At 31.3% G+C, this 21,776-nt stretch overlaps 3 protein-coding genes across 3 annotated transcripts; 2 read left to right on the forward strand and 1 right to left on the reverse strand.

Annotated features, from left to right (window-relative positions):
• Positions 1 to 4,194: 4,194 nt before the first annotated feature.
• LOC8261756 (G-type lectin S-receptor-like serine/threonine-protein kinase LECRK4) lies at positions 4,195 to 6,665 on the forward strand. Its single transcript, XM_002533363.3, has one exon. The coding sequence runs from the start codon at positions 4,249 to 4,251 to the stop codon at positions 6,610 to 6,612; it is 2,364 nt and encodes a 787-aa protein (XP_002533409.2). The 5' UTR covers positions 4,195 to 4,248; the 3' UTR covers positions 6,613 to 6,665.
• A 7,369-nt stretch (positions 6,666 to 14,034) lies between these two features.
• On the forward strand, positions 14,035 to 16,720 carry LOC8261754 (probable serine/threonine-protein kinase WNK6). The gene is made up of 5 exons (XM_015727920.3): positions 14,035 to 14,155; positions 14,248 to 14,468; positions 14,993 to 15,150; positions 15,267 to 15,702; positions 15,804 to 16,720. The coding sequence occupies exons 2-5, from the start codon at positions 14,276 to 14,278 to the stop codon at positions 16,622 to 16,624; spliced, it is 1,608 nt and encodes a 535-aa protein (XP_015583406.2). The 5' UTR covers positions 14,035 to 14,155; positions 14,248 to 14,275; the 3' UTR covers positions 16,625 to 16,720.
• Positions 16,721 to 17,774: 1,054 nt separating this feature from the next.
• LOC8261753 (probable inactive dual specificity protein phosphatase-like At4g18593) lies at positions 17,775 to 21,318 on the reverse strand. Its single transcript, XM_002533360.4, has 3 exons — positions 21,099 to 21,318; positions 18,267 to 18,560; positions 17,775 to 18,180 (listed from the first exon to the last, which is right to left on the reverse strand). The coding sequence occupies exons 2-3, from the start codon at positions 18,532 to 18,534 to the stop codon at positions 18,011 to 18,013; spliced, it is 438 nt and encodes a 145-aa protein (XP_002533406.1). The 5' UTR covers positions 18,535 to 18,560; positions 21,099 to 21,318; the 3' UTR covers positions 17,775 to 18,010.
• Between the last annotated feature and the right edge of the window lie 458 nt (positions 21,319 to 21,776).

Raw genomic sequence — 21,776 nt, forward strand, 5'->3', positions numbered from 1 at the left:
AGTGCTTCAATCTCTTTTTTCATTACTGTCATCCACTCAAAACTTTGTGAGGATTCTTTGAACATCTCAGGTTATGTGATACTTATTTCTTCGACTATGGCTGCATTGGTATATTTGGGATTTGGCCTTCATGTTTTTATTGACCTTTGAAGTTGAGATTGTGAAGGTTAATTTTTATTTCACTAAGCCTTCCTTCTCCTATTGGTTATTGATAAATACTAGTTTGCAAAGGATTTTGAGTCATTGTTTGTTCGACGTCATTGTCATTTGAATTCTCTAACTCGTCTAGACTTGGTTAAAGTTGAGCAACATACTCCCCCATCTTTTGTTGCGAATTGTCTTCAAATTCTTTTGAGTCAGGTGACACCTTCTTCTTTGAGGACCACTAAGAAGATGCTTCATCAAACACCACATTTCGTGAAGTGTAGCTTCTATCACTTGTTGGATCACAACATTTCCATCTCTTTATCTGACTATATATCCCACAAAGATACTTCTAATAGCTTTCTTGTCAAACTTGTTTCATAAATGACCATAAACAAATACATAACATATACAGCCAAATACTCGAAAGTAACTAACTATAGGTTTCATGTTCCACAGTTTCTCAAAGGGTGAAGAAAATTCTAACCTCTATTGAGGAAGTTTGTTAATTACAACGGTCGCAGTCCTCATTACTTCAGGTTGAGACTTTCTTGGTACATTCATTGTATGTAGCATACTGCGATAAATTTCTGCAAGATGTCTATTCTTACTTTTAGCTACACCATTTTATTTTGGGGTTCGACACAAGTGTATTAACGATGTATTTGGCATTCCTTCAGAAATTGAGAGGACACATTTGAACTATATTCTCCCTCATTATCTGTGCGTAAATGACAAATCTTCTTTCCCATTTCTCCCTCAACCATCTCTTCGGACTATTTAAACTTTGAGAATGTATTTGATTTTTCTTTCATAAAAAAACCAACACATATTTGGAGAAGTCATTAATGAAAGTCACCATATACTGCATACCACCAATTGACAATTGCTTAACTGGTCTAAACACATCAAAATGAACTAACTTTAATGGTTCTATTGCTTTAAATTATGATTCCATGTATGGTAGTTGGTATGCTTTACCATAGTGGCATCCTGCATATATTTTGTCTATTCACACATCAAGCTGAGGTAGCCCCTTTAACATCAACTTCTTTGATGACATTTAGTTTGGAATAGCTAACATGAGCTAACCGCAACGTACCATAGATCTGTTCTCATTTTTTCTTACCTTATCCACATATGTAGACTTTGCTGACAATATGTAGACTGATTCCACTCGTCATCCTTCCATTACCGATATTTTCATGTCGCGATACCTTCACATCTTGAGGATCGAACATTACATAATGACCTAATGATGTTAGTTGAGCTACAAATAACAAATTTCTTTTCATTTTTGGGACATAATGAACATCTTGAAGTGAACCTAGTTAGAATTATATCGAGGAGTAATTATAGTCTTACCAATATGGGCTATCAATAATCTTGAGTTATCAACTGTCACCCCCACACGATTTCCCTTATACTCAGGCAAGTTTTGCAACATCTATTAATCACTTGTCATATGATTAGAGCAGCGTGAATATACAATCCAGTCAGTCTTATAGTCAATATTGACTAATGTTGTTACCATGAGAGCTAAATCTTCTTCCTACTTAGCGAAAAATGCTTTGGCATCCCAACCATCTTCGATTTCCTTAGAAGTAGAAGTAACCATATTACTTTAACATGCTTTTTCTTAGAACAACAGTCTTTTTCCATGTGACCTATTTTCTCGTAGTTGTAACACTTACCATTAAACTTTTTACTATTACCGTGATTCTTCGAAGTTCCCTATCGATGAGAGTCTTCTTTTCATTAGTGATACTTTTTCTTACCATTCTTTTTAGGTCCACCATCAGTGTGCCACTTGTCATTACTTTTATTAGTGTAGAGTGCTTCCTCTTCATTTTTCAACAAAAGTCCTCCCATTTGCTTGGCCATAGCTTCTTAACTAGCAAGTAAATTTTCAAACTCAACAAGCAATGCTTGTGTTGGCCATCCTTGTATAGTAGTAATAAACCCTCGATATTCAGGTTTCAAACCCTTGATAATTAATCTCTTTATCCTCGGATCGCTAATGGATGTTGTTAGATCTAAAACAAAAATTTCACGGCATTATCGATTTCATCTTGTGGAAATATTAGGCAATTGTCATGTCATGTTGCACTATTATATCAACTCATTCCCGAGAATTTGCAATCTTGTATCACTCTTTTTTAAAAAGAGTGCAATTAAGGTGTCCCATGATTCCTTTAGTGTTTTAGCATCACGTATGTGCTCCAACATTTCTTTTTTAATTGTTAGAAGCCATTTGTGCAGAGAAAAATGACAAACTATTGTAGAAAATAAGTAACTGAGCTTGAAACAAAAATATAAAAGTAAAAACTAGAAAAATATATAGCATGATTGAATTCAGAAGACCTCAAAACCTTAGGAACTAGGTTTAAACTGTGGAAAAACAGTGAAAAATGTGCTAAACCGACGGGTTAAAGACTGTTGAAATGAGTTGGCAAACCGGATCACAAGTTTGGGTCTCGCATACTGCCAGAATAGGAAAGTAATTTTAAGAGCTTTGATCAGCGCGTGAGGGCGCGTTCAGTGTCCATTCAAGTTTCAACAAACTTCATTGAGGTCTCCAGAAAGAGAGAAAGCTTATGATGGGGTTGGATGGCTGATTGCATGATGGAAGGACAAAGATAGATATGCAGAAAAGGCAAAAAAAGATTCTTGCTAATTGTTTTTGCAGAATCCAAAAGATCAGAATTTTCTAAAGAATTTGTAAATTTATAGATAGAAACTCTAATACCATGATAGCTATAATAAAAAATAATTTATATATATATTTGATGATCCACCACCAATGTACATATAATGTTTTTTATATAGAGTTACAATAGGCCTAAATACGTTAAGATAACATTACAATGGAAAGAAAATATTATAGCATGATTTAAGGACTAAATTAGGAATAAATGAGTAAGTAAGATTTTATCCTTTAACATTTATACCCTAATTCTTGACTAATGATTTTATTTTTTTTAAATCTAAAATATGATTTAATTTAGGTGTGGGAGTAGGATGATGGAAATTCGGTATCCATTCTGACAACTTCTGTTTTTCTTATTTTTTAGGTAACTTGACCGAAGACTTAAACTGCAATTTCCTTGAAGCCTTCCCGACAAACCTATGAGCTATCAATTCTTTCTTTTCTTTTTGTAAAGAAAATTGCATTAGTGGACCAAAAAGTTTAGCCGAGGGCCAATCTATTATTCCACATTCATTTCATTTCCTTCTGTCTTCTATACCCACCGTTATATTGGACTTCCCGCACATTTTGCCTTTGCTATTGCACTCCACTGCATATGGATGCATACCACCAACACGTTAATATTGGATATGGGTTATTATCTATCACTTAATTTTAATAAATAATTATAATTTCCTTCTATTTTGTTATTTTTTAAACTCGAGATCTTTCTTACATCATTGAACACAATTCTATTATATTCTTTATATATCTAGGAAATAAAAAGTTCCTTACATACTTATACTATAATTTTATAAATGTATGTCAACATATAAATAATTCTAAAGCAATAAAAACTCTGAGTGTAATAATAATAATAATAATTTATGAGAAGTTATATTCTTTTTTGAAAAGAGAAAAGAGTAGTATTTGTCTATATTAATGTGATAGAAAATTCTTATTTAGTTTTGGTATATTTCTATTTATATATTAAATTGATGAACAATTGATATTATTAGTTTTAGAAAATAAAAAATTATTAAATATTAAAATATAAAATAATCATATGTACTATTATTATGGTGTATATATCAAATTTAAATAATAATTTTTCTAATTTCATTAAAAGATAAATTTATCAGCATCAAATATATGTATATAAAAAAAATAAGTGTTTGAATATTGAATGATTGATAAATTATTTTTTTTTAAATATGCCGATAAATACTTAATTATTTAAATTAATACATATATATCAATATTTTATTAGTTTATTTATTAATTTAGTGTATAATCAATAAATAAAAACATGGAGTTTGCGGGTAAGAACTGGCAGGATTTTGTTGTCTATAAAGCACTCTGTAATCCTTAGTACAAAAATTGTTTCATATCATTCTTCTCAAACAAAGACCCAAATGGCAAAAACATTTATCCTCCTTTTCGTTTTCCTTGTCTCTTTGACAAAAGCTCAACCAAGAAACGTAACAAGAGGTTCCATTCTTTACACCAACAGCACCCCAAATTTCTGGCCTACTTATTCTGGTCTGTTTGCATTTGGATTTTACCCTAGTGGAAATGGCTTTAGAGTTGGTATTTGGCTTTCTGGAAACCCAAAAATTACAGTAGTCTGGACTGCACAAAGAAATGACCCCCCAGTATTACCAGGAGCAGCTCTGATATTTTCCTCTGATGGGAGGCTTCTTCTTCGTAGCTCTACCGGAGAAGTCAACATAGCTGTTACTGGTGACCAAAGGGCACTAGTTGCTTCAATATATAATTCAGGAAATTTGGTGCTATACGACTCTAGCTCAGAAATCATTTGGGAGAGTTTTGATCATCCTACCAATACCCTTTTGGTTAAACAAGTACTAGCTCGTTACAATTATCTATACTCGAGCAAATCTGACACCGATGATTCTGTTGGAAATTTTAAGCTGGCTATGCAAGGAGATGGAAATCTTGTTGCTTATCCAATGAGAAGTCTGCAAGAAGGCAAATATGCTTATTGGTCGTCCTTCACTACGCGACCAGGAAATAACGTATCCTTATCTTTAGATGTCGATGGCCGGTTGTATCTTAAGAACTTGACAGGGTTCCCCATCAAGAACTTAACTGAAGGTGGACTGCTAGTCAATGATGCTAACATCTTGTATCGAGCTACGTTCGATATAGATGGGATTTTGAGGCTTTATCAGCATCATCTAGGGATTAACGGCAGCTTCAATTCAACCAGATTGTGGTCAGCGATAACCGAGGATGAACGTTGTAGTGTGAAAGGAACTTGCGGACCGAACAGCTATTGTGCCATTAATGGTCGAGATATTGCTTGTCTGTGTCCTCCTGAATTTGATTTTCTTGATCCCAATCAGCCCAGTAAAGGCTGTAAATTGAGCTCCAGCGCTGGAAGTGGTTGTTTCGCCGACGCTGATAGAGCTAATGGAAATTTTAGCATCTCTGTTCTTGATAACACCGCATGGGAGAGAGAAGAGTACGACGTTTTGACGGCAGTGAGTGAAGAAGGCTGTCAAGAAGGTTGTTTGGAGGATTGTTATTGTGAGGTAGCTATGTTCTGGGATCAAATGTGCTTTAAAATGAAGCTTCCGTTGCATTTTGGCAGAGAAAATAGTAAGAGCGTGAGAAAATCTTTTGTAAAGATTAGAAATGGAAGCTTGCCTGTTGACCCCCAACCGGATACCATTTTGATCACAAAGAAGTCCGGCAAGGAACTTGTAATTGCTGGAATGGTCCTGATAGCCTTTTCTTTGATAGTTTTCGTTTCATCCGGCTTTGTTATATGTGCACATAAAATCTGGAGGTACAAGATCAACACAGGGCAAGCTTGTCATGATCAAAGCATTGCTGAAGATATCAATTTGAGATCATTCAGCTATGATCAACTCGTGGCAGCCACGGATGATTTTAGAGATGAGATTGGTAAAGGGGCATCAGGGAAAGTCTACAAAGGCTCATTAGGAGAGAATGGTGGTGGGAAAGAAATAGCAGTGAAGAGACTAGAGAAGATGGTGGAAGACGGAGAGAGGGAGTTCCGAAACGAAATGAAGATAATCGGAAGAACCCACCACAAGAACTTGGTGCATTTGATTGGATTTTGCAGCGAAGGGTCAAACAGGCTTCTTGTGTATGAGTTCATGAAAAATGGTTCACTAGAGAACCTGCTTTTCAACACTCAGAATCGTCCCAGTTGGAAAGAAAGAATGAGGATAGTTCTGGACATAGCAAAAGGACTACACTATCTACACGAAGAATGCGAGACAAAGATCATCCATTGCGACATTAAGCCTCATAATGTCCTAATGGATGAATCTCACTCTGCAAAAATATCAGATTTTGGATTATCCAAGCTGTTAAAGCCAGACCAAACAAGAACATACACAATACCAAGAGGCACAAGAGGATATGGAGCTCCTGAATGGCATAAAAATAACACTCCTATTACAACAAAAGCAGATGTCTACAGCTTCGGAATTCTGTTACTTGAAACTATCTGTTGCAGGAAGAACTTTGATTTAACAGCTCCAAGTGAAGCAATAATACTGATGGATTGGGTATATCGATGCTATGAAGATGGAGAGCTTGGAAACGTGGTGGGTGACCAAGCTGAGCTAGACCTTGGAGAACTGGAGAAAATGGTAAAGATTGGATTGTGGTGTGTGCAAACAGAAGTAAATTCAAGGCCAACAATGAAGGAAGTGATCTTAATGATGGAAGGGACCATAGTGACAGCATCTCCTCCTCCAGTTTCTTCTATAAATGCTTGAATATCGAAAGTCAGATAATGTTTTTCATAAATGTATAATCAACAATTTAATAACGATAATAGTAACTGAGTGCTTGCTTGCTTGCTTCATGTACGCATTCCTGTTCTGCACGCCTCCACTCTCCTCTGGAAACAATTATATCCCAATTCCTGAAGCTGTGATTCCACATATGAAAAATCTTTTTAGAATAACAAAACCAATTAGATGTTGATTTGTTGTTAAAAATGAAAATTAAAAAAACTGGTAATATGTTCATGCTAAAATATCAAGAGAAAGTGAAACTAAAAACTGCCCACTCAAAAGCACTATTGGAACTAGAAATGGTGAGGCTGAACTGAAACCACTGCTTCACTATGTAATTTCTCCTGGTTTGCTTGGATTATTAAACTATTTTGAAAGTGACTGCAATATTCGTAAGTCTAATAGGCTCCAGTCAATGGCAGAGCTTCACTCTTTTCTCCTTTCTCCTTTCTCCTTTCTCTTTTCTCTTTTCTCTTTTCTCTTTCCTTTTTCTAAGGTCTGATTATACTTCGACAATAATTCTGAATCAAAAATTTTTGTAAAATATTTTATTTAACTAATATTAACTAATAAAAAGAAAAACAAGTATCTTCCATGCATTTGGAAACATATAGGAGAGCCATATATCGGAAATCTATTAAAAAAAAAGTTTATTATAAATTCTAAGTACATTTTTATAAAGGAAAATTTTCTTTTTTGTGGTCAAAAAAGTGTTTTTTTTTTTATAATTTCTTTTCAGAATTTCATCAGAAAAAAATATCAAAAGTATATTTACAAAATATCCGAATAATATTTAAAAAAAAATTATATTATGGTGACTTTAATTCTTATTTTATATCTTTTTTATCTTTTCAAAATTTAAATAAAAAAAATACTAAAAATATATTTAAAAAATATCAAAAGAGAAAAATACTAAAAATATATATATAAGATATCAAAAGAATATTATTTTTAATTTGTATTATTATGAATTCAGTTTTTATTTTAGATTTTTTTATTTTTTAAATTTTATTAAAAAATATTAAAAATATACCTCAAAGATATTAAAAATTTATTTATATTAATTTGTATTATTATAAATTTATCTTTTACAATTTTATCTAAAAAAAATTAAAATTACCTATAAAATACCGATAGTTAATGATTTTAATTTGTAGCACTGTGAAATCAATCAAATTAGATTATCATTTTTATTTTAAATTTTTATATTTAGTATTTATGAATTGAATGATATTATATATTTTTTATAGCAACTAGTGTGTTTTGATAATATGAAGATATGTGTTTTAAAAAATATATCATAATATATAAAAATATAATTAAAATAAAATTAAAAAATATATGTACCAGTAAAAAATATATTGAAAAAATACTATAATACAGTTCTAAAAAAACTGTATAGAAGAATTTTTTAAAAAATCATAAAAGAATTTAAAAAAAAATCCTACAAGAAAAAGTGATTGTAAAAATAAAAATTGAGACACGCTTTTCCGTAATTGTGTAAAAGTGCCTTTTATAAATTCTAAAATTTATAATTGTGGCTTTTGGCCCACCCGGCTACAGTCGAGACTGATTTTCTTCTCGGAGATGTTCACACTAGTTTTCTTTTTCTTTTCTTTTTAACTGGTTTGCTCTAGTTGTTTTATTTGCAGTTCTAACTTTTTAAATTTATAAATAAATAAAATTCTAATTCTAATTTTAATTGAATTGAAAAATAGATTTATTTTCAAGCAAACTTGTGAATACTCAATATTATTTAGTAGGTATCATAAAATGTTTTATTAATTTATTAATTTATTATTTATTTTACCTAATTTGATATTATAAATTAAGGCTTAATCCATCCGTAACCTCCTATACTTGTCCAAATAAGTTAGTTAGCACCCTAAACTTCAAGTTTGACCTATCAGACACCTCTATTTAATTAATTGCTCACACATAAGCAACTGCAAGGTGATTTGGCAAGGTGCGTTTGGTGGTAGCTCTGACGCGCTAGTGAGCTATTTTTTGAGACACTGATGTGGATATAAAGCAGCTCTATTTGGTGCCAACCATCATCTTCTTCATTCTTTTCTTCTTGATTTTTAAGTTTTTGTCAAGTTATATTACATTCTCTGTTTCTGTTTTTAAAAAATTTTCCTTCTTCTCATGATGGAACAGTCTGAAGTCGACTAATTGCCCTAGAATTTTATATTTTCAATATGTCATTATAGGCAACCTGCTAAATTGAAGGCTTCATAGACAGTTTCAAACCTTGAACGAAGGTTTTTTTGGGTGTAGAAACTTTAGTGTAAGAATTGTCGTCTTTGTTAATATTTTGAAATTGTAAGTTGATTTACTTAATTTAATGTCTAATTAGTTTATTTAAATTATAGAGGATCGGTGCTTGTGAGTATTTCATGTGGTTTGGTCCACCGGTGGCTGAATATTCAAGACAAGTTATTCATAGTTTGCTGAGACGTGTTAGAAGAAGTGAAAATGAGATACAAAGTGCAAAGAATAAAGCGAAGCTTCTAATGGTGTTGCTTGTTGCTGTTGTTATTTTTTTTCTGGATTGTAATGCAGTTGGCATAATTGAGTAGATATGATATAATAGTGCATGGCTGTTGTTATTTAGTTCTATGAGGTTAATTCTAAAGTAATGGAAGCATATGCCATTCTGAGAAAATGCAAGTGTTTACTTTGCTGGTATATAAACTACTAATTGCAAAAGGAGAAAACCAAAAATATATAAAAAGAAAATGCTAATTCGAGTGCATTACAAGAATTAGTCTAAAACATAAATTAAAGGTTTGTCATACTAAAAAATTACATTTTAAACAGGACAAGACCAACAAATGTCCAAAAAAATATAATTTGAGTTTGTTGTCATTACAATTAAAAAAGGACTACTACCAAACATCAGCACTTAAACTCAAAAAATGCATAAATTGTCTTCAACCCTATGGCTTCCATCTTGGTTTTGGGACATGAAGTGGTATTGAAGAGCTAGTCTGGCTAGAATTAATGCTTGGTCGTGGGGTAGTTGATGAATGTCTAACATTATCTACACTTTGTTGGGCACTTCTTCTATTTTGCATTGCCATCTGAGCTTGTTCCTGTTGCAGTTGTCTGGTGGTAACAGCATTCTTGCCTTTCCACTTAAGTCCTAGAGGCTTAAAACCCAAATCAACAGATTGAGAAACATGCTTAAAATGAATAGGAGGTATAATGACTCTACTGCTGCTCTGGCCAGACTGAGAAATGCATAAAAAACACATATATTAGGATAAGTCCTTATGACAGTTGGAAATAGTGGTGCATGACTTATAACTTATATTGTACACCGCGTACCCAATTTGTTCATCTATGTAGCATCTTAGGCCTCTATTGTTTACAACTCTACCAATTGAGATAGTTGGGACATTTGGTGTGACACCAGTGGACTGAAAAGCATTTGAGACATTTGACCTGACACCAGTGGACTGAAAAGCACTTGAGACATTTGGTGTTACAAGTGGTGTTGTTGGGTTAACACCATTATTCCCCACCTCAGCCTGTATTCACGTAATTATATAATGCAAATAGAAAATAAAACCAATGCGATATATTCAATCATCATATTGCATACCTAAGATGGAACATTTTTATTTCTCAATCCATTAGTAGTTGTATTCATCACATTAGCACTTGCCTACTTCTATTTTCCAATGAAGTTATTAAATACACTCAACTACTGCTGGATTATCATCCACATCATCAATATTAATGATTTCTTCTACCTGACCTACTACATGAGTAACATACAAGTCCACTGTCTCATAATTCACCAACTCTTATGCAAATTTTAAAATAACTTGATCATTATTCAAAGCTAAGAATTCATTACTACTTTTTACTTTATAAAACACCCTACCTATTATCAATGTATCCATAATCATGTGTATACCTTAACAACTCAAATAAAGACAATTTCTTAGGATCAACATTAGGTATATATTCAACATGGGTCTCACAAATATACTGTGTTGGTGGTCCTTGAAGAATATGTCCACCAAAGTGCCACCTCAGGTTGACAACAACATCTATTTTCTATAACAAATATAAAAAGAATGTAATTGTCATTAACTTCTATTAAAATTAAGCTAACTTTAATTTTTTCTTTCGAAATACATAATCCTAATCTTTTGACATACACAAACACTAGTAAGCCCTAATGTCTTTACAAAATAACAATAATGTCATTTTACCACATACAAAGCAACAAAAACAAACATAGTTTCCAACTCATAAAAAGTTTACTTTTGTTGCACTCCTCAAAGCTTTCTTCGAAACAACTTCTGCAATTTCACAATGAGCAACTCAATGGGTTTCTTTCTTTGAAAAAAGCTTTTGCAACTTCTCCTCTAATCAGTGGCTTTCTCCATTACTTAGTTGAAATGCAGTCCCTTCAATGGCTTCTTTCTTCAGATTTCAATTTATTTAAACTATCACAATGTAGCAAAATCGGTTTCTATTATTTGTTGATTAGGGATTTCAAGTTGAAAAATGAAATTAGGGATTACAAAATCGATTTAGGAAAATAGCTCAGGAGAACAGCTTAGGAAGAGAGGAATTGTTTGACTGTTTAACATTAATGAGCTGAGAGAAGTTGTGCGAACTTTATGACCTGTCTGCCATATCACTGTAAAATGCCCACGTGTCCATCTAATTAATGAGTCAGCACGTGTACATATAACGCTATTCTCTAAAACCCTGCAGATGCTTATGTCTGAGCAATTAGTTAAGTAAAGGTGTCTGATAGGTCAAACTTGAAGTTTAAGGTGCTAATTGACTTTTTTAGATAAGTACAAGAGGTTATGGATGTATTAGGCCAATTAATTAATATAGTCATAAATTTTGACTCATAATAAGAACACATGACTCCGAAAAACATATTTGACTATAGAGTAATATGGATTTCCATATTCTTTTCTTTTATATAGAAATTCAAATAAATGGTTTGCAAGCAACTAAATTATATTGTAAATACATAGTAGAAACTTTTTATAATGATAATTTACATATGAATAATTTTTACGTAGATATAGAAAATTGAATCCTAAATTAGACCGGTTGTAAATAGAAATAAACTCTATATTGTAATAAGTTATAAATTCTTAATTTCATCTTAAAAAGATATTTCTCTAATAGTAGTATTTATATATATAGTTCTTAAAAAATTATATGTTATATTATGTTTTATCTTAGCGTGTTATTATTTTATCTTATCAATTTTATTTTTATAAAATAGCCAGATATTAACATATTTTATCTCTGATTGCTATTATTTCACAAATAACACTTAGTATTAAATGAAAAGAAAAATTTTAGAATTCAAACTTCCATTAAGTTATAATATCCTCATCGTCATAAATTTTATTTAATCTCAAATATATGACTATAAACAAATTTTACTGTATTAGTTATATTTATATTTAAAATATAAGCAATACATTATTTTTTTTAAATTGAAAATTATTATATAAATAAAAAATTAATTTATCAGATAATATATATTAAAAATATAATAAAATATTTTTTTAGAATTAAAACTTTTATTAATTAAAAGATAATTTATTAATCAATTGTCAATTGCGAGAAGCCAAAGCAATTAATTAAAATTCATCTATTTCCTTTTTTTTAACTACTTTTTTTTATTATTATTATTCATTGGAAGACCAACATTGCCATAGTATCTTAGAATTCACCAATAACTTTTGACTTCTTTTCACGGCATAATTTTTTTTATTTTTAATCATTAAATAAATATATAAAAATATTTATATATATAACATTAACATTATAAATTTAGTACCTTAAAATTCACCAAATTAAAGATATTACTTTTATATATACACGTTCTCTGTATCACCTTTGCATGGTTTTCCTATTTCTAGAGATGGAGAGAGAGAGAGCTTAGAAGGCGAGGTTTTATTAATTTTGTTATATATTTGATCGAAATGATATTTGTGGGATATTTTTTAATTTCTTTTTCTCTCTCATCCTTTCTTTCTCCCCATCGATTTATTAGGCCTAGAATTTTCTAGTTTTGATCCCTTTGAGCAATTTAATTCTTCTTCTTCTTCTATTTTTCTTCTTTTTTTGTTCATCTTTGGCTCCACGGCATCGAATAGAGAAGAGAATCCAACTTTTGTCAAGTTCATATATTTGTCCATTTCATTTTAGGTAACAATTTGAAAGCTTAATGTTCTTTTTTCCTTTATTGTAAATACAAATGTTGCAGGTTTTTGTGAAATAATGATTCATGCATTGCCATGTTATTGTGTTATCCATGTTAACGCATTTGTGTTCGTTTTCTTTTCTTTTTAGTTTTCTGTATGAATTCTATTAATTTTTGTTCTTATTAATAATGAGGTGGGTTTTTTTTAATTCTTATTTTGCTTTTTTTGTGGCTAATCATGTCTACTTTATAAGCATATTATGTGTTATGGTGCATGCTTGAGGTTTGAAATTTTTATTAATCGGTTTTTGTCATTATGAATTTAATTTGTTTTTCTTTTTCCTTTTTTTACTTTTCCTTCAATTGTTAAAAAAATTATAGAAATAGAAGAATACGATTTGGTTGAAATGGAAAATTGTGAGGATGGGGGAGCGCATTCTGAACCTCCTGATCCTGATGTTCTTGAGGTGGATCCAACTGGTCGATATATACGAGTAACATTTAACACCTTTTTGTCTTCTTTGCTTTCATGTTATTGGCAATATGAATTTGATTTTAATTAAGAAACGTCCACCCAAATGCATGTCATTATAATCATAAAAAGGAAAAAAAAATTGGCGCTTCCATTGATTTTAGTCTTATTGTTTCTAACAGTACAAAGAAATGCTTGGAAAAGGTGCTTTCAAGAGAGTGTATCCTTTGGTTTTGTTTCCTCCAATGGTACGAGGATTTGATTCTATTTCGCATTTTAATCATCGGCATGGGCGGACACAATAAAGCTCCAGTGGGGGCTTGAGACCTCATGAGATTTTGAAAGTATTCTTTTTTCAAAAAAATATTAAAATTATTGAAATAATTATAAAAGATAAGTAAAGATATATGCACCTCTGAAAGAAGTAAAATTAGTTTTTCTGGCTAATTAAATTATTGAGAATTTTATTCATATTTTTTGGACTATATATACATAATTAAGGTTAATCATTCGTGTTATATATATATATATATATATATAGTCTTTTCTCCTCTTCAATAAACCATACAAAAACATTATTATTTGCAAATTTTCCTTAATTAATTGCCTTTGCACATTAGCTACAAGGCATTTGACGAGGTCAATGGACTTGAAGTAGCATGGAACCAGGTTCGGATTGACGAGGTGTTACAGTCACCTGAAGACTTGGAAAGGCTTTACTCTGAAGTGCATCTCCTGAAATCACTGAAGCATGGAAATATTGTCAGGTTTTACAATTCATGGATTGATGATAAAAACAAAACTGTTAATATCATAACTGAGTTGTTCACATCGGGTAACCTGAGAGAGTAAGTCTAGTTTCATTTCTTAATTCTTACATCGACAACAGGCAAATGGGTGGCTGATTAATGAGTTAATCTGATCTATGACATATAAACAGGTATTGTAAGAAATACAGGAATGTTGAAATGAAGGCTGTGAAAGGTTGGGCCAGACAAATTCTGATGGGTTTAAGCTACCTTCACGGTCACAAGCCACCAGTTATACACAGGGACCTCAAATGTGATAATATATTTATCAATGGAAACCAAGGAGAAGTTAAAATTGGAGATCTCGGTTTAGCAACTATCATGGAGCAATCAAATGCCAAGAGTGTTATTGGTATTTCCTCCCTTCTTATTTCCCTTCTCTTTCTTTTTCTTTTCTTTCTAGTTTCCTTCACATCATCAGGGGCGGAGGTAGAAAATTTTAATGGGAGCAAAACATAACAGATACTCTTTTCTACCAAACCAAACACTAACTTGGCCATTCTTTCACATGTAAAAGGAGAATTTTAGAAAAGTCACCCCCACTAATGGTCAACCAATAGCATTACCGCTCTCTACATTACAATCATTTTGATGGTTCCAATTAAAGTCATTTTGATTTTTCTAATTTGTCAAAGTTTTCTTTTTGATTTTTTTTTTTTTTATAGTTTCACACGACTCTGTCTTGAACCAAATTGTACGATGACATATATGCATTATATATTAAATATAGTATTTATATTAGTTGAATTATTTATTCCCGTTAATAACCCATAATCAATATAAATAATGCATCTAATAAATAATATTACATGTCAACTTATAATTAATTTTGTTTTAAAATGACATGATAAATTAAGTTTCTCATCTTTTTAATAGGAACTCCAGAGTTTATGGCACCTGAACTGTATGATGAAGACTACAATGAGTTGGCTGATATATATTCCTTTGGGATGTGCATGCTTGAGATGGTTACCTTTGAATATCCTTACAGTGAATGTAGGAACTCAGCTCAAATTTATAAGAAGGTTTCATCTGTAAGTCATGTGAATTAAGAAAATTTCATTTTTTTCTTAGCTAAGAAAAAGTGTTTGTTCTTGCAATATTTGTAATTTGTCTTGCTCTTATACAGTCTTCTTTTTTCTTTATATAGGGAATAAAGCCTGCTGCCCTGTCTAAGGTAAAGGATCCAGAAGTCAAACTATTTATTCAGAAGTGTATAGTCTCAGCTTCTCAAAGACTATCTGCTAAAGAGCTTTTAATGGATCCTTTCCTTGAGGTGAATGGATTAGCAAAGAATCGTCCTTTGTCACTTCCTGACATTGTAATGCCTAAATTATCAGCATTTGGAGATCGTTGTTTAATGTCAGAAGGACCTGCCAATGCAAGAAATAAACCTCCCTCCATGGATTTGGATAATGATCCAGAAATGCCCATTATTAAAGCTTTTAAAAATTCCTTTGGTCGGCATTTCAATTCTACATTTGTGGAGGTCCGGAGGGCAAAGAAAGGCAACATTTTCTTTCTGAAAGGTGAAAAACATGATGAGAACTCGGTGTCATTAATACTCCGAATAGCTGATCAAAATGGTATGTATAAACCTGCTAATATCCACTTTCATCCTATCCAGCTTTTTCAGTTTATAATTTACATAAACTTTTCAAGCTTTTTGCTGTTTTATTATGTATAGGTTCCCGGGTTAGGAATATTCATTTCCTTTTCTATCTTGACGGTGACACTGCTCTCTTGGTTTCAAGTGAAATGGTCGAGCAATTAGAACTGGAAGATCAAAATATTACATTCATAGCAGAGCTTATAGATTTGTTATTGTTGAAGTTAATACCCAATTGGAAACCTTGTGTCCGAATTGAGCACCTAGTTCCTCGAAATGCAACAAATAGTAGCAAGGGCAACCTGAAGAGCCACAAGTCGTCAGAAAATTACAAGGATCAGATTGTTGTTGCAGGTTCTGCTCAGGATATTCGTCAAATTGCAACTTATTCGAGGACTTCAAGTTGCCTTGATTCTTGTTCTCAAGGAGGATCAATCCCAAGATCAGAAGCGGATCAGGACGGTTCTGCAGGTATTATAAAACTCAGTGACATGCCATCCCAAACTAACGAGTCTGGCAACTATAGGATGGCAATGGTTGAAGATCTAGTTTCTGAGAAGTCGTACACTTCTGCAGCCTCTAGTGAGTGGAATGACAAAAGGTTATCTTTTAATTCATGCGTCACTGCAGAGTCAGGACTTGTAAACTTTGATGGGCATGGATTCAAAGGTTCCCAAGGGGATCTTTTGGCTAGCATGGAGGCAGGTCAACCACCTGATAGCCATATGGAGATCTCTTCTGATTATCCAACTAGCATTTCCTTTTTGTCTAATAAGAATGAAAGCAACGAGCTCAGGGAGGAGCTAGAAAAGATAGAACTTCAATATCAAGAGGCAATCAAAGAGATAATTAGACAGAGACATAAAGCAATCATAGAAACAACAAAAAGGTTGTCATAGAAATTAAAGTATAGGGTTATTAATTAAGTACTAGTTTTCACCTCATGCATCCCAATACCCAACCCCCTCATCTCTTTCTCATCCCTTCACTTTCATATCACAGTCAAAAATGTATATATCAATCGTATGAGAAGATTATTAATATGCAAATTTTGTTACCATAATGTAAAGTGATTAGATAACTACTGTGTTTAATTATTCTTTTAGAGGAAAGGTACAAAAAAAGTGTCACGTATCTTAGCGTTTTTGCACTTAAAAGACTGATTTTTTCTAGTGATAAAGAAGTACCATGTGATTTAGTTTGCTTATATTTTTATTATCTTACAAACTAATATCTTTAAATTTCTATAATTTAATATTAGTATAATACTCATTTTCAATAACAAAATCGCTTATTAATTTAGCATATAACTAACTATATTGAATTCATATTAAATAAAATTAATATATAATTTTTTAGTTTTATTAGGAATAAAATAAAATAATTTTTAATATAAAATTATAATATTTTTAAGAGTATCCTCACAGCTGGTTTGATGGTACATCACCCATAAAATAATTTTATTATTAAAAATAAATATTATACTAATAATAAATCATAGAAATCTAAAATATGAATTTATAAAGTAGTAAAAATGTAAAAAAAACTAAATCACAATATACTTTTTTATCACGAAAAAACAGTCCTCTTAAGTATAAAAACGCTTAACCTCAAAATATATTTTTGTCTTTTCCCTTTTTTCGGTCGCTTGATGCATATTGCAATTACAAATAGTACCATCTTTTCATTGTATTACTTCTTTTTGGAAGCACTTATAGTAATACAACTGATTCAGTCATTTTTAAGACCTAGACTTTACATGGCATTACAGCTTTAATGGCTACCCTACTAATAATTAAATAACTCTTTCTTTTACTCCAGCCACTGCTCCTCATTCCTTTTCTATTAAGCTTACTAGCAAAAACTATTACCATGAAAATTAACCCCTTCCCACCCCACCTCAATTTCTACAAAGTTAATATGTGTACTTTTTATTATAATTTGAAATTGCATAAATATATAAAATAAGTTTTTTCCTTTGACAGCATACCATTAAGTGTTCAATTTATTAGTTTGTTATATATATATGTTACTAATATAAAGAAAATCTAATAAATATGAGTTTTTAACTATTTAATAAAATTATAGAGAAAATGACAGACTAGAATCGGTGCACAAGGTTTAGAGAAAAAAAAAAAGAGCAAAACAACATTAAAAACTTATATCATGCTTTTCTAGTGCATCCAAATGATGCTAAACTTCTGTTACCTATGTGCAAGTGCAATTTCCCATTTCATAGACACTATGACTTCTCATTTCTCTTGCAACAAATACATACCCTCTACTCATATAAAACATTTGTCTAATCTACTTTTGTGCAATTGAAATGCAGGATTGACCCATGTTCCACAGTTGCATTGCATGCCTGCCCAATTGAAGGAACCTAACCGTGCTTTGCAGCCCAGGCACTGAAGCTTCTCTCCTACAGAACCTTCTCCCACAAAACCTTCGTGCACTGAGCAATTCAGATTCCAGTATTACATCCTATAAAGTAAGAGATAATTCTGCAAAGCAACATATGGTAGTAACTGTTCATACTACCTGTTTGCATCCACTTCATGGGTTCTACAAAGATGGAGGAGCATTCAGCTGGTTCCTTGTCTTGGGGATCACCACTTCTCCTTTTCCATTTAAAGCATTCTTCTCCCTTTCCACGCTCATGTAAAACAATGTTCTCCACTGATGCTACAATTCTTCGACACTTTTTACAGCGGTATATGACTTGAGGCTTTGAGGCAGGTTCTAAATCAGAATTATTAGTGTCAGCTTCTGGCACAGGTGCTGAAACTGAGTTGTCCATTGTCGCCATTGTTAGAACGAACTTAAGTCATTGCACTGCCAATAAAGAATAAACAAATATAATTTATTAGTATTTGGCCTTCCGCATGCAGGGACAAATACAAAAGTATACTAACATCAACGAGCTAACAGAAATCCTAACATTTAATTCTAATCTCTATAACGCGCTCTCTTCCTTTTCAAAGTTGAGTAATATAAATAATAAGGGACTGAATACTACATTTTTTTCTTTCATAATTAGATTCATAGAAACTTAAAGAACTTTAAAACATAATCTGCTTCTGAGAGACATAAGTATATGTGAACCTGCTCACACAAACACCCATATCTTCTGACAAAAGTAATTCAGAGATTCTATTGTGCTGGAAATCAATTTTCTATAAATAGTCAATCTACTTGTCTGTGTATTGCTTCAACTTCTTCCTGCCTAGCTTTGAGGAAGTGAAGGCATACAGAACATTCGAAGATCCAAGGCTCTACATCATAGTGAAGATGATAAAAAATAATTCTTTAAAAGGAATTTGTAGTTACTAGGGTAGCAAAATATCCAAAATTCTGTCATGTATTTCATAACAATTTCCACAAGTTAAATGTTAACAAATAAATCAAAGCCCAATTTTGGTTTTTCATTTGCACAGACAAGCATTAGCACAGGCGAAGGAGAAACCCTAGACAGCAGACACCTAAACATTTGAACATGAATGCTATTTCTACACTTGGATTCTGAGCATAATCTAAAGCTATTATGCAATTAATTAAACACATTGAAGATACACATACTTTCAGATTTAAATAAAAAAAATAAAATCAAATAAAATCAAACTAAAGAAAGATACCTTAGACAGAGACAGCCATTCAAAGATACAAAAAGAAAGAAAGAAAGAGAGCCCTCAGGAATGGCAACGGATAGGGTACTTGCCCATTTAATGCTATCCGAACCCGAACCCGAACCCGTTTAAACCATACTTACCCGAACTCATCCCAAATCCATTTAAGAAGTGGCTCTTATGACCCGAACCCATCTCAAATCCTAATAGGATTATCCGCAAACTATCCGAATCCGATTAAACCCGTTTAGATTAAATGACTAGTAAATAAGTTTTATGGGTATTTAACTGAGTAGCGGGTATCCTACACGTTAAAACCCGTTTATAAGAACATACGGGTAATTAAATGGGTACCCGTTTACCGAAATCGTTTACAATAATTTAAATTAATAAAAGTAAACAAAAAATAACAAAATATAAACTAATCAAGTCTAAGTATTCAACATTAAATGTTTGATATATTAATACAAACCAAGCATAAATTCAATAAAATTTAAAACAACGTTGTAAATAATAAAAACTAAATACAAATTACAATATTTATTATACTTTATAGATCTTCAACTCCATATTCAAAGTGCTTATCTACCACATTTGAAAAAAAAAAAAACACCATTAGCATATTAAATACTAAATAATAGATCTATTTATAACTATTATTATAAGAAATATTTAAATAACACTTAATAAAAACTTCATGGAAATAGACATCATAATTCAACATCTTCTTCAATTGGCATAAACAACTTGCTTCTGCAGTTAAATATTATTTTATATTATCACTGCTAAAAAATTTGAAATAATAAAAGAAAAATCAAATAAGCAGTTATAATGTATTGTGCATATAATAAATATAAAAAATATTTATACTAGATGAATTGTTAACTGAAAAGCAACAGTTAATTCAAATAAAAATTACAAATGAAAATCTAAAACTAAACCTGTATTATTGGTTCAGCTGATTAGAAGTCTAACATAATCTAGACATAATATATCTGACACCCATTGCTTTGATTGGAATCAATTGCTTATAAATTGTAAATTTTGGACAACTGTATGTTAATCTTTGAGACCAATATGCAAGTCATTTTCATAAGGTTCTAATATATATGTTTTCTTGTTCTTCAAAATTTCTTTAAAGAAAAAATGGGAACTGCATATAGAAATTTAAATGATTCTAAATTTAAGTGATGAGAGAGAGAGGTACGTTTTGAATTGGAATTTTAAACAGCTAATTCAAATTTCATGGAATCTAATTTTCTGAGATAGTTCAAACTTTGGGAATTTCACCTGCAGCCACAAGCTACAGTTCCTAGCTACTCATTCTTTAAGACATTTGGTTTAAAAAAGAAGTTGAAAGAAAAGGGGAAAACTATAAATTCGAAGTCAAAATCATTATTTTTACACGAAAGAATCATACCCTTCAATGAATCATTATCAGCATCCAAAATGATAGCCACAGTCAAAATCATTAACTCAAGAACCTTTGGCAAACAGTATATGAGTTCTTTTTTTCTTTTTTGTGGGAAAATGGTGTTTCGAAGATGTCGAGAGATTAGACTGAAATAAAGAAAAATGAATAGTGATTTTACATGGATATTGATTAATGTGTTTGATGCTTTTCTCTAGATGTGTTTATATCCATACAAGAAAAACTAAACCCAAATCAAAAGATTTATTTAACTACCGAAGACAAAGTTATTTACATCTATTTTGACAAAGTTGTTGCCTTCCTAACTTAACTTACCTGAGACGGAGCAGCGGCTGAGAACGACGGCAGCAAGGGCGACGCCAGCAGCAGCGGCGTGGACGGCAGCAGCGGAGTGAATCGCAGCAGCTGTGGCGTGGACGGCAGCAGCGGTGGCGTGAAGAAGAAGAGGTTGGATGGTGGAGACTTTTAAGAGAATTAGGATTCAGTTGATGCGAGCTTGAGATGAGAAAAAGATAATAGAATTAGTGTTTATTTTGTCTTAGATTTCTTTTGTCTTAGATTTTCTTAAGTTTAGTATAAAAACTATGTAGTTTTATTTATAATTATGTAGTTTTATTTAAATTATTTATTTTAATATATTAAAATTATGTACTATTATTTTAAATTATATAATTTTATTTAAATTTTTTATTTAGTATTATTAAGATTATATAATTTTATTTAAAATTATGTAAATTACTTTGAAACTATATAATATTATTTTTAATTTAATTTTTAATTTATATATAATATATTTTTTAATTTATTAATAGGAAATTTATTAGATTCATATATGATATTTTTATTTTTATATAAATATTGAATTTTAATATTATTAAAAAACTATATTATATATTTAAATATTAAAAATTTATCTTATATTTCTTAACATAATAACACAATACATATACTTATAATATAGGATCTTAATAATAAAAGTGAGATCTATTAATT

The sequence above is a fragment of the Ricinus communis genome, chromosome 7 (genome assembly GCF_019578655.1).
Source record: "Ricinus communis isolate WT05 ecotype wild-type chromosome 7, ASM1957865v1, whole genome shotgun sequence".
In the NCBI taxonomy this organism is placed as follows: domain Eukaryota; kingdom Viridiplantae; phylum Streptophyta; class Magnoliopsida; order Malpighiales; family Euphorbiaceae; genus Ricinus; species Ricinus communis.

Coding starts and splice junctions, on each gene's coding strand:
- LOC8261753 (XM_002533360.4), bottom strand. CDS start 18,534: ATGGCGACAATGGACAACTCAGTTTCAGCACCTGTGCCAGAAGCTGAC. Junction 18,181..18,266: donor CATGAAGTGGATGCAAACAG/GTAGTATGAACA, acceptor TGAATTGCTCAG/TGCACGAAGGTTTTGTGGGA.
- LOC8261754 (XM_015727920.3), top strand. CDS start 14,276: ATGAAGGCTGTGAAAGGTTGGGCCAGACAAATTCTGATGGGTTTAAGC. Junction 14,469..14,992: donor AAATGCCAAGAGTGTTATTG/GTATTTCCTCCC, acceptor TCTTTTTAATAG/GAACTCCAGAGTTTATGGCA. Junction 15,703..15,803: donor CCGAATAGCTGATCAAAATG/GTATGTATAAAC, acceptor TATTATGTATAG/GTTCCCGGGTTAGGAATATT.
- LOC8261756 (XM_002533363.3), top strand. CDS start 4,249: ATGGCAAAAACATTTATCCTCCTTTTCGTTTTCCTTGTCTCTTTGACA.